The 18437-nt window shown below is 40.9% G+C and overlaps 1 protein-coding gene and 1 long non-coding RNA gene across 4 annotated transcripts; one reads left to right on the top strand and one right to left on the bottom strand.

The window, feature by feature from the left end:
* The first annotated feature begins 212 nt into the window (after nt 1–212).
* LOC112842758 (uncharacterized) lies at nt 213–18262 on the top strand. 2 transcript variants are annotated; one of them, XR_003214774.1, is made up of 3 exons: nt 213–664; nt 8881–9046; nt 11327–12103. It is a non-coding gene; the product is annotated as an uncharacterized LOC112842758 (long non-coding RNA). The 2 variants fall into 2 exon arrangements; XR_003214773.1 differs by lacking the exon at nt 11327–12103 and adding an exon at nt 17999–18262 and having other exon boundaries at nt 215–664.
* On the bottom strand, nt 1155–11385 carry gata6 (GATA binding protein 6). Of its 2 annotated transcripts, XM_005476460.4 has the most exons (8): nt 11294–11385; nt 6694–6911; nt 5173–6069; nt 4411–4583; nt 3563–3688; nt 3352–3439; nt 3152–3249; nt 1155–2692 (listed from the first exon to the last, which is right to left on the bottom strand). In XM_005476460.4, exons 3-8 carry the CDS (start codon nt 6008–6010, stop codon nt 2531–2533), a joined length of 1485 nt encoding a protein of 494 aa, XP_005476517.1. In that variant the 5' UTR covers nt 6011–6069; nt 6694–6911; nt 11294–11385; the 3' UTR covers nt 1155–2530. The 2 variants fall into 2 exon arrangements, with proteins under 2 accessions (XP_005476517.1, XP_025755830.1); XM_025900045.1 differs by lacking the exons at nt 6694–6911; nt 11294–11385 and having other exon boundaries at nt 5173–6441.
* Nucleotides 18263–18437: the final 175 nt, after the last annotated feature.

The following is an 18437-nucleotide window of genomic DNA, read 5'->3' as shown; positions in this document are numbered from 1 at the left end:
CCATAAATATTTGCCTGTGTTTTGAGCTCAACAGTAGTTTGCATTTACATATCTAAAGGTGCTTTTGTAATTTATCTCGTTGGAAGCTCAAGGACTTAATGCCCGGTGGTCTCGGTGGACAAATTGGGTTTTATATAACACTCAGCAGCAAATCATCACAAGCCATGCTTTTCCATTCAGTTTGAACACACAAGTAAAATTTAAAGAAAAAAAGGAAAAGCAAATTTTGTGATGGATATGAAGGAAATAGTGAAAAAAGTGTCATTCCGATCCGATGTCAAAAGTCAAATAAGAAAAATAGGTGCAATAACCGTTCACCTGAAACCTGTGGATTTGTCTGTTACGCAGTGCCGCGCATTCCTCCACACTCAATAAACTTAGCTGAATCAATATGTCAAAGAGCAGACAGATAACGCTAAGCTCAGGCATAAATCCTAACCATCTCTAAAATCTTTTCATGTGGAATTACTCACAGGCCATATTCTCTTAAGTACAGTAAACATTGTGACAGGTACTTTGAGCTGCTGGTTCAAGAGGACACAGGAAAGTGGATTGTTCTTTAAGCCCACAGGGGCCCGAAGAAAAGGAAAAGTCTCGAGTGAAAACGTTACCAGAAAGGATAAAGGTGTGGTTTGGTGAAATCAGCCAGAAAAAAAAAAGCTGGGTAAGTCTTGCTGTGCAACTTTTAGGCGAAATTCTTGTCTTGCATTAGCTGGCCGTGATGTCTTCTTCTTTCCTCCCAGTTGTGAAAACATCTGAGAAAATAAAGCCCTCTGGTATCTGTTCAGCCAAGGAGAAACGGGGAGTTAAAGTATAGATGGGAATGACTCATACAAAAATATGCAGAAGGTGGTTCTTTCCGTAATTTCAAAACACTGACGCGTTTTGCTCTTCTTTTAAAAACAAACTGCAGATTTATTTGCATCACCAGAACAATTTATTGGACTGAATTTAAATAATTTCTCATAATGTTCAAAAAAAAAAAATAGTAAAACAACAAGAAAACATGTTATTTCAGAAAAATAAATAAGTCCGGTTGCGTGAATGACATGCTCTTTTTTAGGATGAAGCAAGTTGTGAACAAAAGCAAAGAAAAAAATAACTCTTTGTGCTAACATTTACATGTAACTTATCAGCCTTCAGGTTTCAGTCTCTTCGGGTGGGGGTGGGAGGAGGTTTTTTTGTTTTTTTTTTAAAGCCTGAAATAGCTCTTGAAGCTCCCACACCACTTGCTTAGGTCATGCAACAAAATGAAAAATCAAAAAGGCTTCTCAAATTCATGATTTGGCATGACCTGTGAGGTTGCGCTTCATAAGAACATGTTACATTAACAATTCTCCTTTTAATCATTACAGCGATTCATCACAGTCATCACAGTGAGCACGGATTTGTTCAGAGGTGACCTCACTCTACACTTTGGTCTAATTTTGGCTGAAATATGATGCAACAGCACATGTTATTATTATGAAGGGTATACAGTTTATAGTGAGTCAGGTAGCGCGGCCAGCAGCCTTCGTTTGCAGTTTATGTCTAAGAACGTAAAGGTCAGAGGGTCCTACAGCTATTCTGGGCATTCTTTGTTCAAACAAGCCATCCAACTGCTTTACATGTGCGAGATTTTGTAGAAGTAGTACCGTAATGCTGCCCGTCGGCCGACAGTGTTTTCATGCCAAAATTAAGTCTCAAGAAGTTGATTGTTTTTGCATCTTTTTCTCTCTTTTTTTTTTAAACGATTAAACACAACACGATGTGATATAGTCATTTATACCCTGTTTAAACCAAACTAGTTTCAGTCAAATACAGTAAGTAAGAGCTTTCAGTGGAAAACGTGCACATTCAACACTACTGTACTACCGCTTATCGAGAGACAGAGAATAGAAAAGAAGACATCAGAATGGTTTAACTTCTACTCTATATTGATATCTTTATTAACAATCATAGACATGTTTTTCAACTATGGAAGATTCATAAATATTTTTCTTTCTTTTGATTCATGTAAGTTGTCTCGGCACTTATGGCATGATTCCAGTTTTGGAAAAAACAAAAAAATCAAAAAACGTCCACAAAGAGTTCAGCGCTTGTGTGAAGCACTGATATCCAATCAACATCTTCAAAGAGAAATCCGTTATGTACAAGATGGCTTTCTTTAAGGAACCCAGATTTGGTTCTGTGTGCCACGGATGGGAGAGATACCGAGTGCAGGTCCAGCAACCATCCATAGCAGGCCACCTAATTGATCATTTGGCCTGGCGTTTCCCTTTTGTTGTTGATGTTGTTGTATTTTAAGGCAAAAAAAACAAAAAAAAAACACCCTGACATCAATCTGGAACCCAATCGCAGATACTCCATGCTTGATTCAAGCTTCTAGTCTGACTTAAGGTCATCTCAAACTTCTTTACCCCTCTCGTCCGACTCTTCTTGCATCAGCTGAGAGGGAAGGAAACCAACACTGCACCCAAATACTTCCACAATACACAGCATCCAGACACAAGGGGCCGGGGATTTCTGTCCGCCCAGAAGGTTAAAATGTTCAGGCTAAGGCCATGGGGCACCAGGGTTCGCCTCTCACTGAAGCCACGTCCGATGACTGGGTCAACCCCACGCTGCTGTACAGGCCGTCCTGTCCCGGATACTTGACGGCCGAGCCCGAGCCTGCTCCCTCCCCAGAGCTGGACAGCACAGATGAACTGATCTGCAACCAGAAAACTCTCTGTTAGCAAAAAATGTGAGTTTATTGTATAAAATGTCAGTAAAACCTTTAGATTGTGTAAATCCTTTTTTTAAATTATTATCATTGAAGACTGAAATGGCATTTGCATTGCAATGTTGGGGAAAAAAGGAGCATGATCAATGTGACACTCATATTAGTGTAATATCACAGTGACATATTAGTTAGCAGCAGTCATAACCACAGAGCATCAGTCAGCCTGCATGTGATCTCTTTACCACAGTTTGTATTTTACAAAATATTCACTGATGAAAATGGGTGAAAAATCTGGCTTTTTATAGTAATTTCAAGTGTAGAAATTCCTATTTAACACACACACACACACACACACACATATATATATATTTCATTGTTTTAATAATTATTATTTTTATTTTAAACTATTATTTGTAAAATTTAAAAGCAATTAAAAATCTGTTTTACCCCTGACACTTGTCCAGAGGGAGAGCTGGTTTTCGAGCAGTCTTCAGAATTGGATGAAGAGGTGGATGTAGGAGTCATGGAGACAGAGTTGCTACTTCCTGGAAACATAAAAAAAAAATGTTGTCGTTACGTTATTTTAAAAGCGATAAATATGTGATATATATCCCTTCGTACAGCAGAAATATTGTTCAGCTACTCACCAGAGGATCCCTTTGCTTTATTCAAAGTTTTCGGTTTTCTTTTTCTCGTCTGGATTCCTTCTTTCTTCATGGCGAGCGGCCGGGGTACCTGTAAGATGCGATTATTTTAAAAAATTAAATAAGAAATTATTTTTTAAAATCAATAATGCGTCAATTTTTTTAAATTAAAACTGAATTAGAGGAGGGGAAATTCAAATCGCAGTGAACTTACTCCGTGTAATTTTGTGTAGAGGCCGCACGCGTTACACACCGGCTCTCCCTCCGCGTTTCTGCGCCACAGAGTGGTGGTACTGGTTTGACAGTTGGCGCAGGAAAGGCCGATTCTTCTGGACGTTGACTGTTGAGGCAAGCAAAACATAACATCAGTCATTATAATTAAACGTGGGTATCCAGGAAAATAAAGCAGCACACACTCCACTAATTTAATTAAATCGGGCATTCATACCTGATTTTCCAACAATAATCCACACCCTGTTAGACTCCCAATTTAATTGGCATTTACGCACGGACTGTTTTTTATTCATTTATTTATTACAGGTTGTTAATTCGCAGATAGGTCCTACGTGCCATTTCACTTCCTTGTAAAAACTGTGCGTAATGGCACCATAGAAAATCTGGACCCACTGACGCCTTTTTAGATTAGCTTACCCGACAGTAGCTGGGAGTGGAGCCACGTGTGGATTGATTTAATGTTAATTTAGTGAGTAACATTTTTTTCTTATGAAACAACTAAATGATTGTGCTTGACTGATGAATTTAAAACACTCGCTAAGCTAATACTATAGTTTTATCTCGCAAAGCACAACTCTTTGATTGAAATGTGAAATGCATGCTTTATTTATTAATTTATTTTCCCCATTTTATAGAAATCACGTGATCTTGCGTAAATAAATTTTCCTTGATTACAATCAGGTTTGAACTGGGGGCTGTATCATGGAAAACTTCATCTAGAGGCCGAATCGTGACAACGACAGTGACCTCCAGCAATTGTTTGAAACAATTAGGCAGGAAATTGGTTGATTTAAGTGGCCCCCACCCCCCATCCTCCTGTCTCCTTACCGTCCGTTTCGGTGGTTTAATTAATGGCCGGCTCAGGCCATTCATTTTGCTATAGAGGCCGCAGGCGTTGCAGAGAAAGTGGCCCGTGCCATCGCGCCTCCACAGCGGCGTGGAGATGGAGCCGCAGTTCACGCATTCTCTGCTCTCCCCCATGTCGTCCAGAATATCTGAAACTGAAGAGAAATGCTGGAATCAGAACAGGGAGCGGGTTTGTGAGGATTACACATTGTTGCTGGTCATTATTTCATAAGCGATTCTGCTTCTGGGACTTTATGTCAAAGAAAGCAAGCGGATAGATACGGCGAGTAAAATGATCTGTTCATGGATTATAAATTGATTAAAGCGATAATGCTTAACAAAATTCACATTTTTAATAAATTTATACTGTTGTGGCAATGTTGTTTTAAAAGCCTCGGTGGATTTTTCTTCATGTAAATGATTTATTTTGCATATTTCTGGGCAGTCATTTGCGCCTGTTTCTTGCACACACACACACACACACACACACACACACACACTATCATAAATTCATTTTTGGCAGTGTATGAAACATATTTTTATTCAACATTTTGAGGTCAGGCCTCGATGAGGGAACAGGTTTCTGTTACAAAAACGCGCAGGCGCTTGGTGCCTTCACTCCAGACACTTCAAGGTTGCGCGCGTGATTAAAATACCTTTTTTCTTTCCGTCCCACACAGTGAGAAGGAAAACTATTCCATCTCTGTGCCTCCCTCTACTTTGTTTTCATTTGATTTTTCTTACCTCCATTTGGTCCTCGAATCAAGGGCGCACTCCTGCTTTGCAAGGTGTGGAGCATCGTGTTATCAAAAGGTGCCCCGGGCCAAGGCGAGGGTAGCTGGGGTGCAACGTACGGGGAGTATGGGCTCGGGTAGGTCCCGCTGAGGGGACGAGAAAGGCTGTACTGGTCTCTGCTGCTCATATTCAGTGTGTTACTGTAGCCCGTGTCCCTGGGGGTCCCGTTATTGATGGGCGGGCTTGGAGGGTAGTGGAAACGACTGGAGGCGTGCGGGCTCCCGGTGCTGTACGAAGGGCTCTCTGGGGTGGACTGTGACCACACCGAGTGGCTGGAGACGGCGTGGCCGGGCTGAGCAGACACGTTGGCCGGCAGATAAGACAGGCTGGGGATCATGGTGCCCACCCGCGAGCTAGGGACATACACCGGGGAGTTAGGGTTGGAGTGCATATAACCACCAGAACTTGAATCATATCCACTCTGGCTCTGGGCCGCAATGGCCAGTGTTTGGTACATGTCGGCCGGGTCCACCAGCAAGCTTGTCTTGTGTGCTCCGGTGGAGAGGACGAGTTTGCTCCCCTGGTCTAAATCCGTAAACAGCGGGATATCCTCGGTAGTGGTCAGGGTGTTGTTATGGTGTCCGAAGTGAAGGTAGGAGTGCAGGGATCTGCTGTCGGAGCGACGGTGCCCCAGCGCGTCAAGCTCGTTCGGAGGTGTCCTCAGCTCATCCGAGGTGGTGCCGTCCCTCCTGCTGTCACCGGGCAGGTAGTTCTGCTCAGCCGGTGACCCTGGGCTGCTGGACACTTCTCGCTTGACCATGGACCAGCTGTTTTCACCCAGTTCCATCCAGGAGCACTTTCCATACACCGTAGGGGTAAATAAAAATGGCCAGGGAGTGGTCTACCCTGTAACAAAAAGAGTCGGAACCGTTAGGAAACCAGAGGAAATTATCCTTTTTGCGAGGTTAAGGATAAGTGAATTGAAAATATATCCACAAAACATCCTGACAGAAAGTCGGCAGGTTTCTGAAAAATGGGGAAAACGCAAACGGACACCTGGTGTACAGACCAGCATTCAACTTTGGATGAACTACATTTTTCACAATAGAGAATAGGGTAATAAACTACGAAAGCTCCGGTTAATTATTACTGAGTCAGTATCATCTCGAAATCCAATAAAAACCCAGTCCACAGTGACTGCCATGCTCTCATGAAGCGCTCTTAAGAGGCACTGGATCCATCCGTGTCAAATCCCTGTCCTCCCCTCCACACGCACACACGCAAGTAGACGCACACATAAAGAGATAGGAAACAAAAACGCAATATGTCTTCACAGCAAAAGAGATAACCGTTTGATAAGAGTCAAAACAGATAAGGACCGAAAGGCAGGCTGGAGCGATAAAACAATACCCCGAAATTATGAGTTAGGTCTCGCTGCGCTCGCCACGACACGGCCAGATGTTTAAAGCAGCTGTGCGCGCCGCAAAAGTGGGAGAAGAAAAGTTTAAAAAGACGAAGAAGAAGACTTACCTGCTACAAGTGTGCCATATAGGTCGCAAGCAAACTTCCTAACAGTGAGCCTCTGCTTCTCTTGGAAGTAATGGGAAAGTTTACCGCAGTTAGAGGAGGTTTATGAGAGGAGGCGCCTCTGGTGGCTGCGGCCGCAGGAGGCGGACCAATCATGTGGAGCGTGAGCGGCTGGAGACGCGATGGGGGTGCCAGCCTATGAACTCCTCCAATCAATCACGCTGAAAAACAGAGAGAGAGAGAGAGAGGGAGAGGGGGGGGGAAGAAAAGACACTTCACTTGATCAGGTCTGAAAGTTGGATTAATGCGTTGATACGATCAGTTTTCATCATTCGACAGTTATGCTTTCGGTTACAAATGAATACGCTCCACCCCCCCTCAGCTGTTTCTTTTTGATAACAGCCCCCATGAGTCCTCAGGAATAATCAATAGAAATGTAAACGATGCTTTTTTCCCCAATATCAACTCTGGGTTTTTTTTTTTTTAATTAAGTTGTTGTCTGTCTCTCTTGATCTATTTACAGTTGATCCCCAAATCTGCTGATGAGCCTACAGCAGCTGAAACAAATAGAAACAAGCGTCTTTGAGATACTTTTAATTTCACTGGACTACTCTTTAATATCCAGCTCTTTCATAGGCTACTCCTGTTTTATGGGAAATGGTGACATTTATATGACAGCTAGCGCTTTAATTTAATAACGAGCTCTTTATTAAATTAAACTGCCAAAAAATGCAGTTAAAATTAACTTACCCGTCACCCTGAACAGGAAAGTGCTACTCCCATGTTTACGCAGCGCAGTAATCACGTCTGCAAGGAGCACGCTTTTAACTTTCGATACTTTGGAAATTTTAAAATTATTATATTTATAATCTTTAATCCAGAGTTTAAAAGCTGGGATTTTCCACTGCAGTCTGTCCATAAGTGGAAGACCTGAATATTTATTTTTGACTTGGAGTATTAGTGTAATAAAATGTTTCGTCTGGACAACTTTTAATGAGAATCTCTAATAAGACTTCTTTTTTGCCTTTTATTAAAAATAACAGCCTAATGAATGATTGATCAAATATATTTTCCGTGTGTGAAACGTGCCTTGGGCCTACTTCTTTTTTCTGGTTTCATCTTAATTCAAAGTCCTGATTACTCCCCCCCACCCCTTTGTTTATTCTCTGTCATCATTCCAGTGATCAATAAATCCCCTCTTAATTAGTTTAAGTCAGACGGCTCTCATTGAGCGTTAAAGGTGTGTGTGTAGCTCCTCTTTGAAACGCGATGATTCGTTCAGCCCGAATATACATTGAGACGAGTGAAGTGATCAAAAGTGGGGAGGTGTCAATTGAATCATTAACTCATTTGCAGGTCACACTCACAGCCTTTCAGCGGGTATTGTTCCGTTTTGTTTTGTTTTGTTTTGTTTGTCTGGACAGTTGATCGGATTACCTCCAACAGTCCATTAATTATACTTCCAACTCCCGCAGGTATACGGTATAAGTCCGAGAGTATATACTCTGATATTCTTCTCATATTCACCCTGCATCCATCACGCTGATAATAGGCACTGAGCTGCATCCATGTTCATTGCTTCTGCAGCTGCACAGCAGACAAAACTGAGGGAAAAATCAACTCACCGCAATATATGATTCATACTGTAACACCATCTGTATCGGTTACTCATGTTTTATAGCAGCGGAAGGCACAGCTGCACTTCTGATTTACTAATATCGTCCCAAAAAATTGCTAATATGTTATTAATTATCCCTATCAGTGCCAATTAGACTACCACAGCACGGAGTTAACAGCTAAGGGCCTTCGGCTGGACTTCTGTTCAACGCGTGCCACTGCCAGGTCTCCTATTGTTCCTCCTCTGTCTACATCTCGCACAAACACTATTATTGTCAGACAGTCACGAATATTATTACTGCAGAGTTATTTTCAATGCTAATTTAATACCCGTGGGCGCAATCGTGCAGCTGCTCTCCAGCAGGTGTTCCTGCCGCTTTTATTTTAATACTGGAGTGATGATTCCTGCTGCTGGATCCTTCTCCTCGCATAGCTTCAGAGGGAAATAATGTAGTGTGTGTGTGTGTGTGGGGGGGGGGCGTTCCCCCTCCCACATAGCCCGAGTTGCGTGGCAATCCGTGTCTATTTGTGTAGTGGGTATGCTAATTCATGTTGTCTATCTGATTTCCACAGAACTTCTGCTGATAGAAATTCACGCTTAAGGCGATATTGTGAATGTTAGGCGTCGAGTCTTCGCTCCCTCTCAGCTCCGAGAGGTGATTTTTATCAGAGGGAGTAACCGCACCAAAATGCACTGCCGTCTCCCATCCCATCACCTCAGCCAGCAGTTGTCAGGAAGGTGAGAGAATACAAAATCCTGTTGTTGCTGTTTTTTTCTTTTTTTTTTTCTTTGTTGCCCCCCTATTCCACCATCACCCCACCCCTCCCTCCCTCCTTTTTTTTCTTTGCGGCTTCTGGCTCACTGGCTGCGAAGCCTCCAGTTGATAAATGAGGTGTTTTCGCAGTAATGTCAGCGTGGGCTGCTCTGACACACGGAGCCTGTGAGAAGAAGTGGCAGGACGCCGCCCTGTCTCCACGTTTATCCAGCACAGCCAAACACTGCAGGCCAGCCACTGACTGTCAGCTCCGGCCTGTGCGCTGACCATCTCCATCACACATAATTCAACCAGATAGCCTGCAACTGGTTGATAATGATAATAATAATAATAATAATGACATAATAATAATGATAATAATAATAATAATATATGAAAACGATAAATAGTGAACGAAATAATTCATTTATGTATTGGAATGATATTGTCAAAATATATTTAAAATATTTAATAAATACTATTTCGTTAGAAAATAATTAAAAGTGGCAATATTATTATTATTATTATTATTATTATTATTATTATTATTATTATTATTATTGTTATTATTATTAGCTCATCGCTGAGGCTTTAATGGTTGACCCTCTTCAGGTGTCTGAGCCTTATGTACCGACTTGATAATGATTATCTCCAGCCCTCGAGTGCTCGTTGCAGCTTTCTCCTGATTATGTGATGTTATGGAGATAACGAAGAGCAGGAGAACGAATTACGCACGAAAGGGACAGTTAGGGGCATCACACGGTGGCGTGGGCGACTTTGAGACTATTACTCACTTTTTTTTAATTATCTACTTCTTTAAAAATGTCCTGCTTGGTCGTTGGTTTGACTGTGACTGTGTAGAAAGGGCAGCTCTGATTTCTCTTACACGGCAGGGCAATAAAAGGCACTGTGGACACCAACACGCCCCACGTCCGAAAACACCTTTGATGTCTCGATTATGATTAATGAGAAGCGACTGCAGCTACATGTAAAACACGCAGGAAGGAGACGCAATTCATCATCTTAATCACCCCCCACGGTTGCTTTTTTTTTCCTTTTTTTCTCGCTATGTTTTTATCTTTGCATTTCACACACAAAGTCTGTTTTCAATCAAATCCTGTATAATTGGCTTTTAATAACGACGAAAGATTAATATCGAGTATTTAATCTGTGGGGTGTTGTTTGGATTAAATGTATTTTTATTTTGTCAAACTGTCAATAAAGCAGCTATCCTGCACATATTTGCACCACAGCTTTGGTGACAATCCTGCGTTACTGTATTTAAGTATCTGGGCTTTTAACGACTTAACTCGCTATAACGTTTATGCTACGTGTCCCCTTTACAACACAAAGATTTATCTTAGAAAGCGAAACATATGCAGAGTGAACTGGATCTGCACACAAGACGCCAAACATTTCCAATTTAAAAAAGAATACCTTAGAAATTAAAATAGAATGCATTAATTAAATAGACATGTTTCCTGGCATGGCAATATAAAAATACACTTTGGATTTTGTGGTTTAATGATTAATTGATTGATTTTATTTCATTCATACACATTACACACACACACACACACACACACACACACACACATATATATACTATGACCATGATTCTGTGTGTGCAATAAATACCAGAATAAGGTGCACTAAAAAAATTATCATAAAGAGCAACTTATAAAAGTGATTTAACACTGACAGATATTCAAAGTTCAGCTTTAGGCACTGATTATTACCATTATTTTTACATTTTAAATGCATTGCAGCTGTCATTATGAAACATAAAATATTAACAGCAATTCTGTTTGCATAAAAATCAGATTTGAAGTCTGGTTTAATTAATTATTTGTGCATGAAATCCAAAATGGGAAAATTGAATTGTTAACAATTATTCCAAAGAATCTTTTTTTATTATATTAAATGAGAAAAATGTAATATATTATCCAGTATATCCAAAAGCAGTGCAGCATATGGAAAAACAACAAATATCCACCTTCCCCACAACAATAGCACAATAACAATGACATACATGAGAGGCGTTGTGAGTTCACGCTGTCTTAACTTGTAGCTCCATCCTTAAAATCTAGATCATTTTTTTCCTCATATAAATGTATTCCCGCTCACACTCCGTGCTAAACCTGTTTTCTATATTTACCTCCAGTTCCCAGCGCCTATAAACACTGACGTATTTGCTCTTATTTTATGGAAGACACAGTTAAGTTTTATACCTGCGCCGGTCTTTTTCTCCCTGTCCTCCACAGAATGGCAGCTTGTCCAGAGCCGCTGGAGCAAAGGCTGCTGGGAGGCCGTGAATGCCAGACTCTCCTGTTTGAAGTGGTAGATGATTAAACGGGTCATGACAGGTGTAAAAGCAACCTTTGTCATTTTGGACATGTACCGTCCTTGCTTCCTTGGCTCGCCCACAACGGAACGCCCTGCTCACCTGCCCGAGTGTGTGTGCACTAATGTGTGTGTGCACGCTTGGGTGTGTTTGTGTGGAGTGGATTTTCTGGAGGGGATTGATGGCTGTTAACAATCCTGCACCATCACGCTCCCTGCCTGTCATGTGATGAATGAGTGACGGATACGCCCCTGATGGATGAGACGTGAGCCTGTTGTCTGCATATTTATGGTCTTGGCTCTGTGCCGCTCGGTGTTAAAAAAGAAAAGAAAAACAAGCATAAAATTGCTCCAGTGGAAATGAGTGAACTGTCTGTGATTTGAGAAGGATTGAGGTTATATTTATCTCTTATTATTTGCGTCTCCAAGAATTTCTATTTATCAAATCAGCGTGGTGATGTCATATCAGCCTGACATATGCTTCAGGGTTCGTTTGACCTATTCTCCTAACTTTGGCTCCAATCGTGTATCGACTGTATCGTGTTATTATATTACAAGCTGTTTTTTATCACTTGTACTTCTCTTATCTATTTTCCTCCCCGAGCCATCATGATGCATATACAGCAGTGAAATGAAGATAAAGGGTTTGGTCTGGTATCGTAATACCACAGCTGAAATTCAAATGGGGTTTTGACATATCAGGTGAAATCACTCTGTCACATGCAGGATTAAGTGGAAGAAAAATCAGTATTTTGTTCTGTGTAATTAAAATATTAGCTTGCTCATTTTTGAGGCTGAATTTGGAAGCAGACCCACCCCAGGAAAAAGTGAATCCCTAATATGAGCAATCAGGGCAAAATGGAAAAAATCGTTACTCATTCTTTGTTGTTTTCATCTTTAATTCCCGTGAAATCATCAGTCTGTCTAATAACTCTTCAACAATGAGTCTGACTCACAGCAGGACTCTTCTGTGGAAGCTCTGAGCAAAGCCGTGATCAATTTTGGGCTCACGTCAAAGGAAACGGGTAATCTAAGATGTTGTGAGGCTATTTGACAGTTTGGCAGCTGTGTTTCTCACCAGTAGCCAGATGAGACAATATGGCCATCTAACACTAAATACAACCACTTTGACAACCTTGCTTGCGACTTTAGACCCTTTATTGAACTGAAAATAGCACAAAAACATTAAAATCTGAAAGTGAGAAACTGTTTTACTAAAAGAAAAAGAAAGTCATTATAAATTAGATGACGTCAATATGTTTCTTTTTTTTAAAGGTGCGGCTAATGAAGTTTTGAAAGGTAAATATTTTTCCATTCTTGCTTCACAGAAGAGCTCAGCCACTCAAGAGTCTGAGGCCTGCTTTATCACAGATAATGTGCCAAATGTGGTTAACTGGGTTCATGCCTTCATCCGCTACTACACCCACATACCATTACACATCGGGCTCTGTGCTGATAACACACCTTATGGTCATGATTTAGCCCAGAGTATATGGGCCTATCAAAAAAAAAAAAAAAAGAAAGAGAGAAAGAAAGAAAAAAAATCCTCCTGTTTCGATCTGTCAAACCTCAGGATAGTTGTCTACTTCTCCTCAGTCAGTCAAAAATTTGATTTATTTTTTGTGCTTTATTTGTATTCATGCAGTGATTTCCAGCACCGTCCACTCTCTTACAGAAAACATGGTTATATATTAATCTTTTAAGGCTTTTATGATACTGTCTCATTTTGTTTGCAGTTTTATGGTAAATGCAATGTGACTGATCTGTTTTAAGTAACCCAGACTGATTTATTCTTTTCAGTATAACTAATATCAGTAATATTATTATTAAAATAATAACAGTATCAATACTACAAAAACCTTCTTTTAAAAAAACATTTAAATGTGATGTTTTTTGTTTAGAATAATAATTAAAATATAAAATCTTTTTTTAAATTTTAATATAGGGTTTAAATCAAAATAAATCACTGAAGTCTGTTTAATTGTGTAATGTGTCCAGTACAAATATTCAGCTAGTTGCCAATTAGCTTAGGTAAGACAAGAGACTGGAGGGTTGGGATTATTAAGAAATTCTGGTTCTGTGTATATGTTAAACAAACGAGATGCAAAATGCCAGTTTTGTTTGCATTAGGTTTTGTTCACTTTGGGTCAGACAAGCTAAGATGTTGTTAAAATTAACAAATGTTCACTGATACTGATTATTCAGCCTGACGAGCATTCGGCTCGTTTGCAAATGTTTGTAAAACTTGCAGTGAAAGAAGAACGAAAGTGGACGCAGCTTCGCTCACAGACGCCTCTGCACCTCTGTCTCTGGAAAACAGAGCCTCATCTCTTGCGTAGATTCTGAGGCTATGTTATTGTTTCCATGCTAGCGTCTCCATCCTGTGGAGCCAGTCCCTCTCTGTGTGTTTTGTCTCAGGAGAGAAGGTCAGGTCTCCAGTATATTTTCTTACTTTCCCTGAATCAGCTGTTTGGAGCCCCAGCCTGAGAGAAAACAGCCTTGGCCAAGGCAGCGTCGCTGATAGCAAAGCAGAGGCAGCCTGGAAGCAAGGAGGTGGAAGTGGCAGGATGGCTTGAGGGAGTTTGGATGGATCGGATACTCGGGCATGGCCCTGCATTGTAGCAGCTGGGAGATCTTGCTATCCCACTCAGGCTTCAAGGTCTACGAAATCTCAGCTGCTTGTTAGAAAGATAGCAGAGGAGTGTGTGGTGGAAATAAAACAATCACCAATTGTTGAACTCACAAGTGGGAGACAGATGGGATATCGAAGGAAGGAGGGCACAGTCTTTTTCACAGGTTTTGTTAAGAATAATAACGGCGGAATTAGTTTATCTGTAAGTTTCTGGGTCTCGGTGTTGTGCATGTTGCTTCTCTCCGGCATGGCTTAGTGGGACCCTTGACTAGAACACATGCTATCTCTGCTTCACTCGTATCACACGACAAATGGCACAAATCACCCAGGGTGATTTCACAGTTAATGAAAAGACATATTACCTCTTCCTTCTGATGGCGCCTTAGTTACAGATTCTTAAAATCACTGAAAACCTGCAGAATTTATGTCATATATATCTGTGTTATACCTCAAAATAAGTTTTTAAGAAGTTGACCAGGTGTTTGAGAGTGTTAGACTATAAGAAGGGACTCCAGTGCGTGAAAAAGCCATAAAAGAGTAATGAGTCACCAGATTTTTCTCAAGCCTTCCTTATTTATTTATTGCCATTTGCAAGAAACCCATATCTTACTTCAAGAACCGCAACTTACTCAAACTTGTGCAACCTATTTTTGAAGGCTTTGTCTTGGTTGCTTGTGCTTTAACCCTTTAACGCCAAGTTTATCATATTTGATACATTTTTGTGATCATTTTTTACTAAAAAAAATTGCAAAAATTGCTGGTGGCAGCAAATATGATGCAAATTTAAACTCATATAGGCAATTAACATTTAATATCTGGGTTTGTTTTTGTTTTTTTTGAAGACATTAAAAAAAGAAGAAGATATTTTTTGGTAATTATTTCCTTCTCCATTCTTTATAGGGTTAAACACATCATGACCGAGGTTTAAAATGAGACATGGCTTCTGAAAACGTGCAAAAAGGAGCAACTGTGACTCTATGGAGCCAAAGAAAGAAAGAAAACTGAGATACTCTTCTTTACATCACAAATTCAGTGAATGAACGACTGTGTGTATAAAGTTTATACTATAGTTATGTACATCTATACAATTTAGACAGGTCAGGTCACAGAAAAGGTCACATTTAGTATCAGTTAAAGTCTATCCTGTAACCTTTTGAGGGATCTGTCCTTCCATCCTGTACAGAAATCTGTCTTTTAATTTCACCAAAACCACTTCCTACAGTGGTCATACAAAAAGCATTCACTCAAAAACTTTCAGATCTGGGATTTTAGATTTTGTCATTTGGGTAAGCACGTGGATGTCGCAAAGAACTACCACCGATGTCTCATAGTAACCGTCCAGGTAGGAAGTGTCGAACATCGGCCTCGACCTTTTTGTAAATACACTCCTTTCCAGGAGAAAATGTGTGCAAAAAGTGTCTGCAGCTTTTCAGCGAGTAGAACAAATAAGCTCTTTTATGATCTGATAAGCTTCTCTCAAAAGGGTCTGGAGCTCCACCAGACATAGCCGACTTTGCACGGCGCTTGTCCTTCTGTGACCGTACGGCCTCACTTCGTCTCGGCCTCTCACACTTAAACACACATGCAGATAAACGCACGTACACGCCGCTCCCCTTCCGCACACATTAAACACACTCTCAGACTGACTTGAAGGTTTCTGTCGCCCTCTCCTTCACTTGAGTCAGTTGCCAGACAATGAAAACATTGAGAGGCAGTTTCTATGGCGTGACCGGGGCTTTTGTTTGACTGAAAAACATATGCATTCTACATGCTCCAATTATGGTTTTATCAGATCGCTGTCAAACACACCAATCATGCACCTTCCTTTGTGCCCTCTCTAACGGTGTGTACTGTACCACGCGGAGCAGTGGCTCGCTGTGTTTGCATGTTTGCCCATGGTGGGAGTATAATATCTCAGGCTGGTCTGCGTCCCCGTTGGCGGAAGAACTCGCAGCTTGGTCGAAAAGCAAAAGCGAGACCGTCCCTTTTACTTCGCAGCAACAGATTGGTTTTGAATGCACAAGTGAATTAGCGCGGGGCCCTTCTGCTCGTTCTAACAAACACATTCAGCTTCAGCCCTGACCACCACTGGGTCGCCTGTTGGACACAAAAAGGGCCATATCAGGGCAATCTGTGGCACGTACAGTTAAGTCGCTTATTGTGACTTGAACTGTGTGCTCCAACAAAAGAGACTAAGAAAGACACGGCTGATCTGAATTACCATTGGCTCAGTTCTCGATTGGCCCAACTTCCCTTCAGTGTCAAAGTCACGTCCACATCGCCAGTTATTTCACAAGAATGTTATCAAAACTAAAGTTGTATAACCATAATATAAATATATGTATCAAAAACCCCAGAATGGCACACCTGTGGCTATTAAATCGTTGGTACATTACTTTGGGAGCATAGACGCTGCCTTAAAAAGAGAATTTGATTCTGTTTACAAACCAGATTCTGAACTTCAAAAGGAGCTGTCCTCCAGTTTGACCCCTGCCATTATTCTTACTGACATTAAGACGAACCCTGGCCAGAGTGTGTGCGCTTTGTTTTGATAGACGCCGGTCAGCAGCTTAGCCTCGTAGGCTCCACTAAGCCAAGTGTTTACAGATCTGCTAGAACGCAGCCTTGTAGATTCAAGATGCTGCATCCAGGCAGACGTCGCTCCAGCCCGAGGTCTGGACTGATATTATCCACGAAGCACGATTAACCCGACGTGATAACAGCGGCGAATCAAGGCGATGATGGAGCTCTTGTCAGATACCAACGGTATCTTCAGTGTGACCACATGACGCAGTGTGAGAAAATGCGTGGAACAACGGCAAAGATGACCTGAACACGATGCCCAGGTTTTGTCTTTTAGTTATTATCATCGGAGGTGGGAAGTAACGAAGCACAAATGCGTAATTCGTTAAGCAGAATATCAGGCATCTTTGATGTACTTGAGTACTTCTGACTGCTCTTGCATTTGAGGGAAGTTACATCACACATCAAACCCAACTGACCTTAATGGAGGAAACACATAGACAGTCCCATTAATGTATATGGTCTATGCATCACTCAGTCAACAGGAAGTACAAAAGGCGTGTGTGTGGAAACAACAAAATCAAGTCTTTTATGTCAATTAAAATATTTTTATACAACAATTCCATCATATTATATGGATTTCTAAGACATTTTTAATTTCAGCGAAACTTTTTACCTAAATAAATAAAGGACGTAAAGAATTCACTTTGTCAAAATCTCATTGCAACTTCTACCTCGTATGAGAATTGTTCTGTTTCCTTCATACTTCATATCATTAATGACAGACACATTTACAATAACAATTTCATTTTTAGGGAGACAGTCAGTTTTTGGTATGTCAGCGGGACATCCAGATGTTCCAGCATCTGTTTAGCAACAGATGAGGAGCGAGCATAAAGGGAGTAATGTTTTTTCAGCAACTGAAAAGCTCAACAAATATCAGCAAATACACAGACAGTCTGTGTGCAGTTGTCTGCTGCATACCTAAATGCAGAGCTACTTTAGTTCCCAGGGAGAGAAGTTAATGTGACACAACATCACACCTCAGAGAAAGATGCAAGAAAGACGGAGGAGAGGAAGGAGATCATTTTAAAAGTAAGGATCGCTCAGCTACATTTAATAAACTGGAAAGTTCTGCCTCTGTCAGTGCGCCCCAGGGCGGCTGTGGCTACAATGTAGCTTGCCATCACCAGTGTGTGAATGTGTGTGTGAATGGGTGGATGACTGAATGTGTGAAGCGCTTTGGGGTCCTTAGGGACTAGTAAAGCGCTATACAAATACAGGCCATTTACCAAAGTTAAAGCTTACATTTAATGTCCTCATTTTGAACAGTTCATTTCTTGAACGGATACATGGTGTGAAGTTATAGGGGTTTTTTTCATATTATAAAATATTCTGCAAAATAAACTGAAGCATGCTAACTTTGTGTTATTCAAAGGTTGCATGAAAATACTATGGTGGACTGGTGCAGAACAGAACAAAAGGCAGCCAAGATCCAAAGAAGAGCTCTGGATGTGCTTCAAGAAGCCTGGAGAAATATTCATGAAGACTACTTAAAGGCTTTGCTGAAGAATAAATATTAACTTTAAACGTTGTATTTTCATGTATGTTTGTGCACGTTTCAATAAATCGCTGCACATATTCCTTATTTTCTTACCAATGTGATTGGTGACTCAAGACTTTTGCATAGTATTGTATGTATGATAGGTACTTACTCTTATAACGCATAGATTTCTGCTGGGGAGAGTTGTCCCTTGTTGGACATGACGCTTGTAGAATTGCCCTGACAAGGATTTCCACTTTGTCACACAGGCTAAAAGCTTACAAACAAAACCACAACACAAATAATGCGCGAAAAAACCTGTTTTTTTAAACGC

Source organism: Oreochromis niloticus, linkage group LG18 (assembly GCF_001858045.2).
Source record: "Oreochromis niloticus isolate F11D_XX linkage group LG18, O_niloticus_UMD_NMBU, whole genome shotgun sequence".
NCBI classification, from domain to species: domain Eukaryota; kingdom Metazoa; phylum Chordata; class Actinopteri; order Cichliformes; family Cichlidae; genus Oreochromis; species Oreochromis niloticus.
Note: the sequence above shows the minus strand (reverse complement) of the source record. Positions and strands in the feature narration are given on the sequence as shown.

Bases quoted from the DNA above. Each gene is read 5' to 3' on its own strand.
- gata6 (XM_005476460.4), bottom strand. From the start codon at position 6,010: ATGGAACTGGGTGAAAACAGCTGGTCCATGGTCAAGCGAGAAGTGTCC. The intron at 3,440-3,562 runs GTAAGTTCACTG...CGCATCTTACAG, and splicing joins TCTACACAAAATTACACGGA to GTACCCCGGCCGCTCGCCAT. The intron at 3,250-3,351 runs GTGAGTAGCTGA...TTATGTTTCCAG, and splicing joins TAAAGCAAAGGGATCCTCTG to GAAGTAGCAACTCTGTCTCC.